This window comes from Drosophila innubila, assembly GCF_004354385.1.
Source record: "Drosophila innubila isolate TH190305 chromosome 3L unlocalized genomic scaffold, UK_Dinn_1.0 0_D_3L, whole genome shotgun sequence".
Lineage (NCBI taxonomy): Eukaryota > Metazoa > Arthropoda > Insecta > Diptera > Drosophilidae > Drosophila > Drosophila innubila.
In genome coordinates this window covers 18,460,063-18,474,573 of record NW_022995376.1, presented here as the reverse complement: position 1 = coordinate 18,474,573, position 14,511 = coordinate 18,460,063, and the positions used below count along the sequence as shown (strand labels likewise).

The 14,511-nt window shown below is 39.9% G+C and overlaps 3 protein-coding genes across 5 annotated transcripts; 1 reads left to right on the top strand and 2 right to left on the bottom strand.

The window, feature by feature from the left end:
* Positions 1–196: 196 nt before the first annotated feature.
* On the bottom strand, positions 197–1,582 carry LOC117788475 (odorant receptor 74a). The gene is made up of 4 exons (XM_034627257.1): positions 707–1,582; positions 543–638; positions 304–486; positions 197–247 (listed from the first exon to the last, which is right to left on the bottom strand). Exons 1-4 carry the CDS (start codon positions 1,580–1,582, stop codon positions 197–199), a joined length of 1,206 nt encoding a protein of 401 aa, XP_034483148.1.
* A 276-nt stretch (positions 1,583–1,858) lies between these two features.
* LOC117787387 (allatostatins MIP) lies at positions 1,859–6,596 on the bottom strand. Its single transcript, XM_034625896.1, has 2 exons — positions 6,276–6,596; positions 1,859–2,997 (listed from the first exon to the last, which is right to left on the bottom strand). The coding sequence occupies exon 2, from the start codon at positions 2,991–2,993 to the stop codon at positions 2,385–2,387; it is 609 nt and encodes a 202-aa protein (XP_034481787.1). The 5' UTR covers positions 2,994–2,997; positions 6,276–6,596; the 3' UTR covers positions 1,859–2,384.
* Positions 6,597–9,015: 2,419 nt separating this feature from the next.
* On the top strand, positions 9,016–13,594 carry LOC117788190. 3 transcript variants are annotated; one of them, XM_034626867.1, is made up of 7 exons: positions 9,016–9,179; positions 9,237–9,654; positions 9,708–9,958; positions 10,019–10,606; positions 10,663–11,509; positions 11,571–12,172; positions 12,234–12,435. In XM_034626867.1, the coding sequence occupies exons 1-7, from the start codon at positions 9,096–9,098 to the stop codon at positions 12,300–12,302; spliced, it is 2,859 nt and encodes a 952-aa protein (XP_034482758.1). In that variant the 5' UTR covers positions 9,016–9,095; the 3' UTR covers positions 12,303–12,435. The 3 variants fall into 3 exon arrangements, with proteins under 3 accessions (XP_034482758.1, XP_034482757.1, XP_034482756.1); XM_034626866.1 differs by having other exon boundaries at positions 12,231–12,435; XM_034626865.1 differs by having other exon boundaries at positions 11,571–13,594.
* Positions 13,595–14,511: the final 917 nt, after the last annotated feature.

Here is a 14,511-nt window from a genome sequence, read left to right as displayed (position 1 = left end):
TAGGTGAGTGTGGTAACTCTGTCAAATAATTAAATTGTCGGAGAAAAGCTGTTTGCTTTGAAACACAGTTGCGCGGGACTTTATTATTTAAATTCAGATTAAATTATTTTTTTGAATAGTTTACAAGAAATTAATGCATACAAATTTATTTAAATTAATACTTTGAATTTATTTTATAATAATAGTTCATGTCGTCTCATCGAATCGACGTTAGGAAAGTAAAGTAAGAGAATGCACCTTGAATAATCTACAATAATTTAGAGGTTATATAAAACTCTTAAACAGATAATTACTGTAAATTACCTTAAGTACAGCAACCAAAGTGACTCTAAAATATTTTAAACCAGTGAGGAAAAATGGGCGCGAGTTAATCTGAATTGCCTGTGAGACGAGTTTCATAAGTAACACATTTTCTTGCACATTGTTCGAATGATAGATAACCTGTTCCCACTTACAACTGTAGTACATGACACTCAAGTCATCAGTCTATCAATAAATTAATATTAATGATAAAACAGTAATATATTTGTAAAAGAACGCACCGTTGTATAGAGAATCGATCCCAGCATTCCAAAGGCCAGCAACTCACAGAACTTGGCTATAAACCAAATGATATAGACGATGTTACCAATGGGATTCTACGAGTATAGGAAGAAAGGAAGTTCAAGCTAGTAATTAGTTGTTTTCATATAATTTATACACTTACTGTATACGCTTTAAATCCCATAATGCAGAGGAGAATGGCGCTGAAGCTAAACATGGTGAAGATACGAAAAGTGAATTCCCTTTCCATCTGTTCGCCGAAAAGATTCAGTGCAACATTCCGACGCATAATGTTAATGAGAGCTCTCCGATATTTGGCTGCAATCTCCGAAGAATTCTCCACTTCCAGCAAACGTGTGACGACCTGGCTCAAATCAGATTTTAAGATGACAAAACGAGCATTTAGATGCATCATTAGTTCGCCTATGACATTCAGTTCGCCAAAGAGCATTGTGGTAATGATGATGCCAATCCAATAGTTCAAACAGATCAGAGGCAGAAAGAAGTACAACTTGGTGTTATCGAATAAATAAACCTGCTGATAGAGCATTTCTCTCCTGTGATAGATGATATTCTTCACAGGCACCACACTAAAGTTCAACAAGGCCAATAGATAAACCATTGAGTTGAGACGTGTGGCCAGTAGCCATTTTTGAATACGGGCGTATAAAACTGGTTCCGATTCCTGAGTTACATAGATGTCTGCATAGAATTTCTGTAACAAGCGCTTGAAGTCATCCTTTCTGATTGCCAACTGGAAGCCACGTATCTGAATCTCAAGCAGAACCAGAAAAGTTGGTGCTCCTGTGAGCATTTTATCAATATCATGGCGATTGGCTAACAAATAATGAAAGTCCACCTCGTTGTGCTGACAGAAAATCAGAAATCCCACAAAGAGTACAACTTTCTCTATAAACACAGCTCGCTCACTTGTTCCATCCTCTAGTGGCCAGATAATATGATTCAAGCGACGGTACATGGCCAACGGCCAATGTAAGGGCACGACCTTTCCATCTCGAAGACGGGGTTGATAACGCATCTCTGTCTTTCCAATTACAACTGCGGCAATTCAAGAAAGCTCAACCTATTTATACTCCCCATTCATAATTGTTTAATTGCCTAGGAAATTATTGAATTGAAAAAATAAATAATTAAGTAAGCCATTTAAAAGGTCATGAAAATAATAAATAAAATTATTGTATTGAATAATTCATTATTTGTTTTCAAAAAGAAAGCAGGAGCAAGAAAAAGAGGAAGAATAATAATTTTTGGTAGCTGAAAAAGATTGTCCGAAGTAAAACGAAATGTATTGTTATTGATTTATTTTGATAATTGCATTTATATAATTGCCATTTCGTTAAGTTATAGTAGGTATACGTATTTAAAAAATATGCACAGTTCCATTAACTAAGTTAAGGTTTGTTACTAGATTTTTATTGCATTCGTGTATTTGTATTGTATGCATATTATATTGTTGGTAATTCGTTATAATACTGACTTCAGCTACCATAAATACATAAATACAAACACAAATACAAACACATGTGCAAATTACAAAAAATTTTGATTTTTCTTAAGATTTGCATTTTTGTGGCGAGCGCTTTCATACATTTTCGGAATTGAGCCCAACTTCATTGAACTAGACATTGAGAACGGCAACTAGAACGAGAATTCTATGAAGAACATTGACCTAAAATGCACGTAATATTAGTAAGTTAGTTTGTTTGTTAGTATATATTGTTATACACAGTTAGTTTGCTAGTTATAATCGTATCATATGTATGTAAATCCATGGGTATTACGTGTAATTTGCCTAGACTGTCTATAAAGATCGAGCGAGTTTAATTGGAAATGGAACGCTTGCCCCAACCCGCGTGCAACTTCTGCCACTGATCACGCTTGCCCCACATGCCCTTCAGATTGTTCCAGGTCGGCTCACGCTTGCCCCAGGCACCCCTGAACTTGTTCCAGCCCTGGGCCTGACGTCGCTTTCCCCAGGCCACGTTCATGTTCTTCCAGGCTCGTTTCTCTACCGAATTGTCGCCGTTGATATCCTCAATCTCCTCGTTCGACTGGGACAGTTGATGATGCTGTTGCTCCGGATTGTTGCCACTTGCCACGCGCTCAAAGGTGTTCCAATCCATGGTGTTGGTGCCGTCGGTTATGACCAAGGGCACAAAGTGTCCCGTCATATAAATGGCGTCATCCACATCCAAGGCAGCTGGATCGCCAGATCTCTTGCCCCAAGAACTCTGCAGTGATTGCCAAGCGCGTTTGCTATTGTAGAGATCATTGTCGCCAAGTTGGTCAACCACTTGGTCAGACAAACCTGTGGCCGCCAACTCATTATTGTTGGCCATGGTTGCCGCCTGACTGCTGCACAGGAATAGGAGCAGCAAAAGAACAATGCTGTGTGTCCCGCAGCCGTCGGAAGTCCTCAACTGGGCCATGTTCCTGGAAAAAGTGAGCAAGTGAAAATATGAAAAATTGAAACACGGAATTGTGTAAATAGAGTACAATGCTTGCGCCAATTAAGTCAAAGCATCGACAACGCTCCCCACTGTGTGAGGAGCATTTTCCCTGGAGTCCATCAGGGGGGTGCTTCACTGTGGCATAGCTTTGTTTTTGGTGATGGTGTTGGTGTTGGTGTTGGTGTTGGCAATCATTTCCGCCTACGCCTCAAATTACGGCAACAAGCGTAACGATTTAGCTAAATAACCACTCTAATTGAAAGCGGTGGGGCGGCTGTCCATAGCTGTCCATTCTACACTCCTCCCTCCATTCCTCCATCCCTGGCTCCCCTCCACTGTGCTCAACACGGCACTCAACTCCCGACGGTGACGTTGGATTACCAAGTTCAGTTCAAGCCAAATGCCAACCGCTGTGTTAAAAGCCAACAACGCATAACAGTTACAATTTATGGCCTATTAATGTCTTGTTGCAGCGTGAGGTGAAAATACTCGCAGCTAACGGTAGGCGGTAGCTTTTTCCGAGCAGCAGCAGCAGCAGCATTCTAATGATAATACGCATACGCCATATAGTCCCGCGGATTTGGCGGCTCGTGTACCACCAAATTGCAGAGTCATGAAATTGTTCTACTCAAAATGCGTGTGTGTGTGTGTGTGCGTGTGTGTGTGTGTGTGGGCCAACCACTTCCTATGCTTTAAAACGATACTGGATAATGATAGCTAAGATTATGGCCATGTTTGCTCAACAACTTAAGTGGCTGAGAATTGCACTTATGAACTCTGACGCCACGACGCCCGTCGCCCATCTCAAAGTTCACTCGCTTGACAGACAACAACAACAACACCTATTACAACTACAACAACAGCGCCTGTCGTCTGTTTGAACATCGTCCCAAGGAAGTTATTCATATGCTTGTGCATGCAGCAAAATAATCATTATTCTGGTCCAATAAAAGTCTTTGCTCTCTAATATAGAGACGATTAATAGTTAATTAACTGAGAGTAAAAGATATCCTGTAGCAAGTTCAAAAATTTACATTTAAAAATATTTCATCAAGTCTAGAAATTCGGCAGACGACGGAATGTACATTTTAAAGACTAAGATATATTTTGTGACGCATTATCAGAAAATCGTAACTTATTAAAAAAATACAAGTTCATAATAATATTTAAATTTTTATAAAAAAGTTCTGAATATTAACTGTTATCCGGAGCTTTCTTACTTAAAATTGAGGCCGATTATTCAATGTCTCCTTAAATTTGATAAAAAAAAAATATATGCAAATTTGACATTAATTTCTATACATTTATTATTTATTACTCTATAAGCAAATTCAACTTGAGATTGAACCTTTTTACAAAATATATAGAGTTTATTTTTTCAAACTTATAATTTTTGATAATAACTTAGAAATTTATTCCTTTTAATATGCAATGTATTCTACCAGCTGACTTATGAATTTCTAAGTTATCAGTAACTTTTTAGAGCAAAAATACGAATTTTCTAAATATATAACCTTCAAATTTTTACTGCTAATTACCATATTGAATGCAATCGTCTACAGAATAAAACCATTCAAAGGTGCTAAGTCTTTAAAACCACTTTCGTTCAGCTCGTTAAGTTCAACGCTAAACTAAACGACAGCATGTGGAGCTATTGCTATCTAATCTGAATCTGAATGGGGTGCCTGATTAAATGATGTTTCACTCAGTTGGCTACTTACTACATATAATGGCGTCAATGTGGGATTGTATAGTTAATTGAAGCTGGCAAAGTTAGACGAGTTGTGTACGATTGTCGTCGTGCTGTTTTGGCTGCAGTTGGCCAAGCTGTTGGCCAGTCTGTTTGCCAGTCTGTTGGCTGTTGACTGTTGACGGATTGTATGAATGAAACTGGCATTGGGATTGACGCTGGTTTCATGCTGTCTTACTTTGCATTTAATTTGTGGGCTTGTCGTTGATTGATTGACGCCCAGATGAAAGTTTTAGCGGCTTTGAGTTAAATTATAATAGATGGCTCCAATGCGATGATAGGGCACGCATCAAATTTTATGACCACACACTCGACCTGGTAACGGCAAATTGGGCGCTGTCCTTGGTTACATTAACCAGGACCACAGTCAGGAATAGAACCAGGACCAAAAGCCAAAAGCACGTGCTGGGCAGCTTCTAATTGAAATTAACAGAAAATATTTATGGCTTTGTTGGTGGCTGACATTCCAGCGAATTTCAAGCTTAGTTTGAGTTTGGGATTGAGAAGAGTCACTGTATTATTCAGTAGTATCCTGGACAGACATGGCTATGAATAATGCCAGTGACAAAGACAGGTGTATACACTTGGTCAAAGGATGCTTCTTAAAGATACACAAATACATTCATTCCCACATAAATTCATTCATATTAAAGTACGCTCATTGTACTATATATACAGAGAAATTCGCGTGCCAAAATGAAAATGCTTTTTTTTGCTGTGGATCGAGGGGGCTTTTCAAGGAGGCGTGTCTCAGTTTGCATTTCTTTTCAAAGCATCGTCTTCGAGTAGCTCCAATATTTGCCAAAGGATGGCATTTGCCTATAAGTATTTTGTTTAAATAGGTTTCCTTCCTGTCTCCATCCCACGCACAACGAATCGCATTTGAATAAAAATCATCGTCAGCAATGGGATGATTCAGCCATGAAGAGCTGTGGCATCAACAATAATTCGTAAATAAACAAAATATCCACTGAAGTGCAAATACATTTGGTGTCTTCAACTGGAGCTGCTTTTTTATGGGTTATGCATATCTCCTTCTCACCCTTAACATTTTTCTGCCTACTGCTCCATGTCCTGTCCAAAAGTGGCACCCTACTGGGACTTGCTAATCATTCAATTTTTAATGCGACCTGCGCTTTGTTTAGCCAACAAGTTTGTCTATTATTAAGTGGACATGGTAAACAAATTTACGCTGTCTGCCTAACGACGTCTAGGAATTGTGTAAAGAGGGACTTATAATAGATACAAAAGTCAGCAAATCACTTAAAATAAATTCAATTCATTGCCATTACTTGAAATATTGTAAGCCTAATAACTAACAAAAACCTTTGAAAAAGTCTTTCTATGGCTTCAAAACAGCTTAATAAATTTTATTTAATTTTCGATGTACTCAGAAATAATTTAATTACTCTTGTGACATTTTTCTTGCAATGCATTTCGAAGTATTAAATGCTTTTACCTTTGCATAAATTCGATTAAATTGCACAAAAAGCTTTTCATTATCAACTCACCTCTTTGTCGATTTTTTGTTATATATTTTTAAAATCAGAAGCAGCCCAACACCTTCCGCTTTTGTGGTCGATTTCCGTAGAGTTGTGGGCTCGAGTATATCACCAATCTGTATATGCACTTGTATCTATTCGTTTTATTACTTTTTATTTAGCACACGAAATGACTTTTATAACTAGATTGCGGTGCTGTTGCAATTCAATTACTGCAAAAATATGGCAAATGGATTACTCTCTATCTCGTTCTGCTTCTTCCTTCACTGGCTGCCAATGAATTGTTAAAGGCGAGCCTCGGTCTCTGGTCTCGGGATGTGTGCGCAAACCTGTTGATCAACTGTTAATGATACGCAACTCGGCCGCGACGCCCGTTTATAAATCAAAACGGAAGCGAAACCGACGCACGATTGTTGCGTACGAAAAATACGAATGTGGCACACGAAGTGCACGCACACACACACATAGATACAATGGCCTGTCGAGGCAGCATGGCATTGTGATGGCTGCAGCAACGCGTCGCGACGGAAGTGGCCAAAAGTGTTGCCTACTTAGTGGGGCAGTCAACAAAGCGTCGACGTCGACGTCGGCGTCGCTATCGCTGTCGCCGTCACCATTGTGCCCTTTCTCGGGACTCGTTTCGATTTGAAGTTGATGGCACACATGCGCGCCCTTGCAATGTTTATTTGCCATCCCCTGGGAGCATCGCCAGACTCTGGACTCTGAACTCTGACCACAACATATGCGTGGGCTCATCTCATTCAAATTCATGTGCATGCTCGTTAAGAAAAATCGACAGCTCCTTTGCCTAAGCCAACGCCCATGGTGATACTCTTAGCTAAAATTAAACGTGTTTCCCCAAAACTAAAAGCACCCAACTTTGTCGATGTCCTGCAATTGCATTTCACTCGCATGACAATTGGCGACTCGTCAATACAATTTTTCCATTTAGTGTCAATTTGTGTGCTCGCATCCAAGAGAAGTATATGGGAGAGGGGTCGGGGGCGGGGTCGGGGTCGGGGCAGAGACACCGCAGCATGGACAACCTAAACATCGACACAAGTAAAAACCCTTTTAGAGCTTCATGAATATTTATGGGGTAGCTTGATGTTGCACAGCCCGTTGTTGCTTCATTTCTTTTTGCAACACTTCAATTCCCTTCAAAAATACTTCTTCAATTACGACAGAAGCGCACCTTTGATACATGCATGTGTCTCTCTTGCTCTCTTTCTCGTTGTCTGTCTTTTGGATATCAACAGGTTTTCATTTGTGTGCCATTTGATAGCCATTTTAGGTGGGGGCCAACGCCAAATAAACGATGATGGGAATATTTATGACACTGACAGTGCTACCTGTGCGTATAATGAATGGGTTATGCAGAAGACCGATCGATAAGCCCGAGGCAGAGGCTCTTACGTAGTTACTAATTGATTTCGCTTCTGATAAATTGGTTAGAAATAATGTTATCTCTGATACATGTGTTTTTGCTTGTACAGCGATTGTAAATCAATCGCTATTTACATGGAAAATATTATTTGGGCTTCGTGCCTAATTGCTGTCCCCATCTAAATATTCCCATCAAATTAAGCAACGAAAAAAATCACTTAAAATCTGAACAATGCCACGGATTGGCCTTTAAGGCAACTGAATTGCAGCCATGCACTGTTGCACGCGTTGAAGCCCCGCTTGTTGACCAACTGGCCTCAACACACACACACACATACACACATTGCCTTTTTATAATGGCCACATTTCTATAGGAATACCCTTGGCGCTTTCATTGTAAGATGAAGTAGCAGACGCAGTTGGCAGCTAATAATAATTTGTTTGCACTTTGCATATGCCAGCTGGCAACAAAAGCAATCTTTTTGTGCGACCAACATGGTTTGTATACATGTGGGTGATTGCAAAAAAAGATTCTATTTTAATTTAATATTTTACAAATACATATTAATATTCAAAATGCAATTGATATTTTATACGACAGACTTAACCAATTTTATAAAGACAAAGTTATTTTTAAATGACATGCTAATATTCCATAATTAACCATATCATATTCTTAATAAAAAATTCTAAATGCGCCTCCTTAATTTATTTGTTTTACCAACGTGTTTAGAAAATACCGCTCGGCGTCGTAAAAATACCTTATTTTTAATTTATATTAATATTGAAGCTCATATAAATTATTGCAGATTACTTGATTGAATTTTGTTGATTTTCTGATATTATTTTTATAATTAAATTTGTAACTTCTCTCCCCGAGCGGTGACTAACTTCTTCTTTAAAATCAGCACCTTTATTTATCTAATTTTGAATTTTAAATTTTTATCAAATTATTTATTTATTGCAAAGCTATCGAATTTGGCAATTTTCATTACCATAAATTTAAATAAGAACTATCGATTGTTGGTAACGGGTACGTTAAAAAAGTTCGCGCTTTGCACACTAACATTAGCTCGCTGCTATATATGTCTTGCTTATATCGATAGCTACTTGTATCGATAGCTGTCAGTACTGATTAAAATTACAAATTTATAAATTTAAAAAACTCAGTAAAAAATTAACAAAATCACGGAACTTTTTTTAAATTTTAGCCAAAAAATACAAAAAAAGAATTGGAAAAATGTACACTATTTTAGAATACCTATTTTTGTTTGGGTAAAAATCGAGCCAGATCGAAAAATTTTTTTGGATGGCAGCCCTGCAACGTTGTTGCACATCTCTAATACAGAATTGCCGGCTGAAAATAATTCTTTGTTTTTCTTTTTATTATGGCTAATAATTTGATTGTTTAACCTCTTAAGTATATGTTATAAAGTGCTCGCAATGGAAATAATACTACCAGAGCTTCATAATGAAGAAAAGTTCTACGAGTGCGCCTCAAAGATTAAATATGACGAGTTTAACGCTGTAAGAAAATTGTTGAGCAATTTTTCTAGTCCTTAAGCAAATGATTTTTCTTTACAGAAACTGTTCGTATTTTACACGGTCACCAGTGATGTGGATGTATATCAGCTGATGGCCAATGACCGGCTGGTGCAATTGATTTACGCCTGGGATGTGTGTCGCTTGCATAGCCGAGAATCCATCGCAGGAGAAGTTAAATACATTGTCAGGGTGCTGGCACATCATACCCTACAGTTGTGGTTCAGCCAGGAGTGGATTGGCTGCTCAGAGAGTCTTAAGCAAATGTTGTTGTACTATCTGAGCAAGGCTACCTCTGCGTTTTCAAAGATTGAAGGACTCTGCGATATAGACTGGCAGTATATACTTAACTTTCAAAACAGTCCCTGGAGTCTTCCCTATCTGCAGCGGCTTTTTAGAGACTTGATGAAGAACAAACATCATATAATTGAGCATTCTGTTCCTGTGGCCGCACCAGAAGGTATGTATAAGTGTAAAATTGTTTTAGACTTACACTAATCTGGGTTGTTGCAGATATTACATTTCTAATGCAAGAACGCCTGCATTTAATTATACTTCGTCTACTAAAGCTCTTTGATGCCGGCAGCTGGGAAGCTGTTAAGCAACTCTCATTGCGAGTTCTCGTCGCCTGGTTAAAGTGCAACGCCAGTGCAAGATGTGAGAGCCTGGAGCACGAACAAGTGTCCATCACACTTGTCGGACATATTTACCTGCTCACAGTCTTTGTTGCGGATGATAATCGCGGCTACGTGATAGACAATATGGTAACTGATTTGTTATTTCAATATAAAAGTTATGTCTAATTAAACGAAATATTAATTCAGATGTACAACATACGCTTCTATGCGCAAAGCATGCAGGAATCGCCTCATGAGGTAGACTATACTCCAGCTAGACTAATTGCACAGGTGTGTGTGCGTCTTGGATTAGACAAGGAAGGTTTCTTCGAGAGCATTGTATTTAAAAAATTCGACTTAAGCCTGGTTACACCGTTTGCTGTTATGCTAAAGGCTTACACCAGCTACGTGTTGGGCAACCAGTTATTAGAGTTAATGGCACTTAATGAGCACGATTTTATGGCGCACATAGAAAAGTTTAAGGTTCTGATGCACAGCTATGTAAAAGAACGTGAAGACAGCGAACAATTTTTGTTGAACGAGATGCAGAAACTGGAGTTACAACGCAATAGTCACGCATTTCCGCTCACTGTGAATTTAAACCTTAACTATCAACAGCAGATTTGCAAGGGTAACCGGGCTAGCAACATTGGCAACTACAAGAACTGCGACGATGACGAAAAGCCACTGCTGGATGTAGACGAAGAACTGGATAGGCAAATTGATCCTGTCTTTCAAAATGTTCCCAACAATGAGGAGGTGCTCGAGTGTGTCTATCAATTGCTCGCACAACGCGTAAGTCTTTAACTTTATGTAATCGAACCAATCTCATTTGCATTTTGCTTTCACAGAGCTTTAGGGGCTGGCAGTTTGCCAAGATTGCACTGTTGCTTAAGATCATTGGCCAGAAGCTAAACACCATCGAAGTTTGGCGGTATCATCCTGGCCTAACAACTCAGTTTATGCTTAACCTAGAGAATAATCTCTCTGTAAACTATGCCGATTTGGCAAAGGTGTTTTCGGAACATGGCTTCATGGAGGCAGAGTTTTGGCTAACTGCATTTTACCTGCATCCAACAAGCACCAACTACAATGAGGTAAAACGTTGCTCGCGCATCAAGAAGAAGCGCAAGGACGATCTAGAGATAAGCTCCAGCAGAACAGCAGCACGTATCGATAAACTAGATCTCATCAAATATGAACTGTTAAGCTCGACGATTGACGTGGACGAAATTGTTGCCATTACGAATCACAACGCCCCCGTGACAGATTACGATCCCATTTGCAAGGCGTTGCAAGCACTGCGACTGCCACGAAGCATAGTCAATGATCTGTTGACAGTGGCTTTTCAGCCGCGCAACAAACGCTACTCATGGGCACTAGAGTGGCCCACGTTACACGAACGCTGCAGCGCCTTGGTAAAGAGCACAGACCTCAAGAGCAAATTTGTGGCTCTCAACATGGCCGAAGCCAATGATCGACTAAAGTTTTTAAAGATCGATTATGCAAAATACAAGAACCGACCTCAGCTTGACTATGGCACAATTGAGGAGGGGTACGAAAATGCGGCTGGAACCGCAGAGGCGGATGTGGAACTAAGTGCCGAGGAAGATGAGGAGGCTATTCAGAAGGCAGCCCGCGAAAAGGCAGTGAGGGATAGAAAACGAAATCGCAACACAAGGAAATTCTGGCATGAAGGTTGGCTTAATGGATAAAATCTTTGCAGAAATACCTAATGAACTCTTTTATTTGCTTTTAGTTATATCAGAAGATGAAGAGGAGGAACAGGAATCCGATGATTCAGAGGCGTTTTACACGGGCACGGGACGACGCACTCGCATCCGAGCTGCTGCTGTAGTGGCCAACGCAATGATCACAGACATGGACAGGACCATGCGCAGTGGACGACGTTCTCCCGATGTCGCGCCTGAGGAGGAACAGCCAGCAACTGAATCGCCGCAGTCGACGCCTGAACCAGAACTACCGAATCCACCGCCGGAGCAGCCGAGTCCACAGAAGCGCTCGTTTGGTGAAATGTTAGAGGCGCAAGCCAAGTATAGCAATGAAACGGATGGTTTTAGGTCATTTGCGGACATATGGAGTTTCGAAAAGGATGAGCTGATAAGTTTAGAAAATGATAATAAGCTCTTGGAAAGTAACACGCTTCTCAGCAAGTTTAGAAACTTACAGGGTCTGAAGCAGCGTACGATAGCCAAGGAGAGTGAATGTGTTGCCCCAGTTGACGAGATTGGATTGAGGTCATCGCGTTTCAGCAGCAACAGTGAAGCGGACAGTTCGCATTCGGGAACCTCAACGATGGCCCAGCACGACGCGAATGAGTTCGACGAGGGAGAATTTGGCGTAAGTAAAGAGTTAACGCCTCCACCGCTTCCAACTTCTGATTTAACAATGGAGACAGAAGTGTTCCAGCTCAAAAAGAAGGTGCTGCCCGGGGATGAGGTTGCCCTCCAAGCAACGGAAACGGAGATAGCAGCAATATCTGAGGTGGAGACGGTGACGGCAACTGAGTTAGAGGCGGATACTGAACAAGTACAACAACTACCTCAAACGGAAACGGATGCGATACAAGTAAAATCGGAGCCCGTAGAGGAGGAGCAGGCGCAGAAGTTAAAGTACGCTATGGTTGTAGATAATTCAGAAGGCTACTTTGATACAGCAATTAAGGATACGTATCCCAAAACTGCCGATTTGACTACACGCCTGGTCCAAGAGTGTCTTACACGTCAGGTGGAAGTACGTTTGGATAAGCTCACAACGCAGGACATTGAGAAATTACGCGGAGTTCGTGTGCTTGTTAAACGAACCGATTTCGGGGAATATTACCGCGAGCAAGAAAGGTCCGCATCAGGCAGCAGGCGGAGCCAGAACCAAACGGAGGACAGCAATGCCTCCTCAATCACGTCAGAGACAAAAAGCGGAATAACCAAGAGATTTGTGCACATAACTTCCGATACGCCAACGCAATCGAAACGTTTGATAACTGCCAAGCCACGTTCCAAGCAATATAAACGCTTTAAGCACATTACGTCCGATTCTTCAACCTCAACAGATCAGGAGGAGTCAGTGCGTCCAGCTACAGTGAGACGACGACGTGGTCACAAGTCTGGCCTCACGACTAACAGGATTAAGCAAGTGCAGAAAGTAAAAGAGCGGCATGTAACTGCGGATTCGGATATCATAGAGCTCTCTTCGGACTCGTCATCGCCATTGCCAGAGCCAGTGGCAGTGCCAATAAGTGTGAATCGATTTCCGGAGGTGGCCATGCCCATGGAATTGCATCCACTCTATGAAGAGGAAATTGTGCCCTACTGAAGATGGAAAGCAATTGCTTCGCTCGTTTTCTGGGCGGACAGACATTGCCTAGGGCTACGTGCTTGAAACGAATGCAGTCGGGGTTGCACACACACACTATCACACACGCACAGCACACACACACACACACAATAGAAATGGGAACGAAAGAGAGAATTGGGCACACAAGCAGCTCGGAAAATTGAATTTGCGTCGCTTGTTAGAATGCAATTAGCCTGGGGCATTTTCAGTGCGTATGTACTATTTGCTTTGGCTCGGACTGTGTCAGGACTTTGATGTGATTATATATGTACACAGGCTGTGGAGTCTATAATCAGGGGTTTTCTGCGTGTATAATAATGGCTTCTTGTTTGGTTTGAGCAACTGTGACGCTGCTGCCTGGAGGCTGTGTGTGAGACTTGGACGACAATATTTGATAAAATGCAGCTTCCTTCATTTTTTACACTATTTTTTTTTTTACATATATTTATTTCAGCAGGACGCGTGTGCCCACTCTCACTTCAATTAACTGTATAATTGATACGCATTATGAATCCACAAAATCTCAATTAGCCACACGCGACCGATCAGTTGCTGCCACTTGAGCTTGCAACCAAAAACAACAAATTGACACCCAACAATTGCGTGCAACGCCGCGACGACACGTGTCCTTGTGGTGTGAATTTCGATGGCATTATAAGTGTTATGTCAGATAAAAAAGGAGCTGCGGAACTTAATGTGATTATATATCCTCATTTCAACAACTTTAAACCTATTAAAATAAATATAAAGAATAGATTAAGTAAGATATTTTCTGGCCATAGTAATCAACCTAATTCGCTTTATAAATAATCTTTATAATTCCATAGGATCTCTCACAAATGTACATATTTTTTTTAAGCAATTCACCGACAATTTTTTTTTAAATAAGCATAATCGAGAAAAATATATAAATGTCAACGTAAAAGTCCAGTCCCATAATTTGTGTTAGTAATTAATAAATTAATATAATTTTAAGATAATGGTAGCATATTTATATTAAGCTTAAAACTGTAATAAGATAGTATTATTCTTCATATATTTTGCTATTAAAGCAACACATATTATCCTATTAATTCTGTAAACTTTATTGACCCACCCTGTCACGACTAGTAGTTTTTAAAACGGAAGTATGACTGTTCTGTAATTGGTTCAATTTTGTTAAAAAAAAAGTATTTTTTTCGTAATTGTCTTTTTTATTTAAACCTATAATGCTATATAATTAATTAATATACATATATATTTTTTTTCTACCACAAGGTTATGTGGTTTAAATGTTAAGCTAAATAAAATCAGATATAGTAAAAAAAAGAAGAATGCATTTGATTAAATTTTATTTATTTAAGCAA